This window comes from Saccostrea cucullata, unplaced genomic scaffold, assembly GCF_032062105.1.
Source record: "Saccostrea cucullata isolate Sc308-1 unplaced genomic scaffold, CSIRO_AGI_Scuc_v1 ctg21778, whole genome shotgun sequence".
Classification (NCBI taxonomy): domain Eukaryota; kingdom Metazoa; phylum Mollusca; class Bivalvia; order Ostreida; family Ostreidae; genus Saccostrea; species Saccostrea cuccullata.
In genome coordinates, this window is record NW_026935224.1 from 1 (window position 1) to 1,327 (window position 1,327).

The window sequence follows — 1,327 nt, forward strand, 5'->3', positions numbered from 1 at the left end:
GGTGGCAATGGTAATAGTCTATCTCCCGAATCTGTGTCCAGGAGAAGGAAAAAGAGAACCAGTATAGAAACTAACATCAGAGTGGCCCTGGAAAAAAGCTTTCAACAGAATCCCAAACCATCCTCGGAGGAAATCACTTCTGTTGCAGACACACTAAATATGGAAAAAGAGGTTGTACGAGTGTGGTTTTGTAATAGAAGACAAAAACAGAAGAGGATTAATCCTCCATCAAACTACAATCCTCAGTTGTCTTCCCCTCTTTCTCCACCAATCACACCTGTTCAAGTGATGGCCACACCCACAAATCAATTAACCACACCCACCTCTCAAGCCACCATGACGCTTCCAACAATCATCAGTACTTCGACAGGCGCCACTCTTGTGGCTGCATCCACGCCCTCTTCAGTGCCAGGAACTAATCAGAACTTTATTATGGCCAAAATCACACCTGCTTCTACCTCGGGATCCAATCAGGTCATTTTGACACAAGCATTACCAACTACAGTATCTACCGCCCAGGGAATTTCTTTACAACCTACACAACAAATTATTCCCCCTCAGAAAATAGAATTCACCACTTCATAAGGATTCTTAAATTGGAGATGTATTTTTTAGAATATTTTGTAAAACATTCCAAAAAATTAAAGAAGGAAAAACCAAATAGAACTGAAATATATTTTTTATGAAAAAGACTTTTTAGTTTATTTTTACTTGATGCATTTGATGTAAATAATTATAAAAAATGCCAAAGAACCTGAAATGTGGGCATGTACTTTATGTAAATACATTTATATGTTTTGAAATAGATTTTGTCTTCCAGTTTGTGATTTCACCCACTTAAAAGGGTGTGTTATCTGCTGGACATTATTCAATTCTTTAGTAGGTAGTGAAATGCATTTTGTATCAAAACTTCGCTAGAACTGTCCTCAAGTTGACTGTTACAAATATATACCATTGATCTCACTATATCACTATTAAGGCATAAAACTACTGAAGTAATTTGTCAGTTAGCTCTCATCTTTCTTATGCTGACCTTGTTTTGAATGGCATATTATATATGGTCTAGATGTTGATCGATCTGATTTAAAATCAAATTGGTTCAAATGCAGAACATGGATTCTATTTATGTATAAGCTTTTATTTTTGTTATTTTGTATACTTCAACTTTTCTACAAAAGAAATGACATTTAAACGAATTTGATTGATGAAAATATTTTTCATTTCAGTTAAAAGATGGCATTTCTTTGAACTGATTTCCTATATTTGTTATGTAAAATGGAAATGATGACTATAGATTAAATAAACTAGTATACAATTGATAGAATGG

General features: G+C 34.3%; 1 protein-coding gene across 1 annotated transcript; it reads left to right on the plus strand.

Annotated features, from left to right (window-relative positions):
* Window positions 1–3: 3 nt before the first annotated feature.
* Window positions 4–1,053, plus strand: LOC134242261 (POU domain, class 2, transcription factor 1-like; the record flags this gene model as incomplete). Its single annotated transcript, XM_062724346.1, has 1 exon — window positions 4–1,053. A coding segment is annotated over one exon (582 nt), but the record flags the coding sequence as incomplete, so codon positions are not given.
* Between the last annotated feature and the right edge of the window lie 274 nt (window positions 1,054–1,327).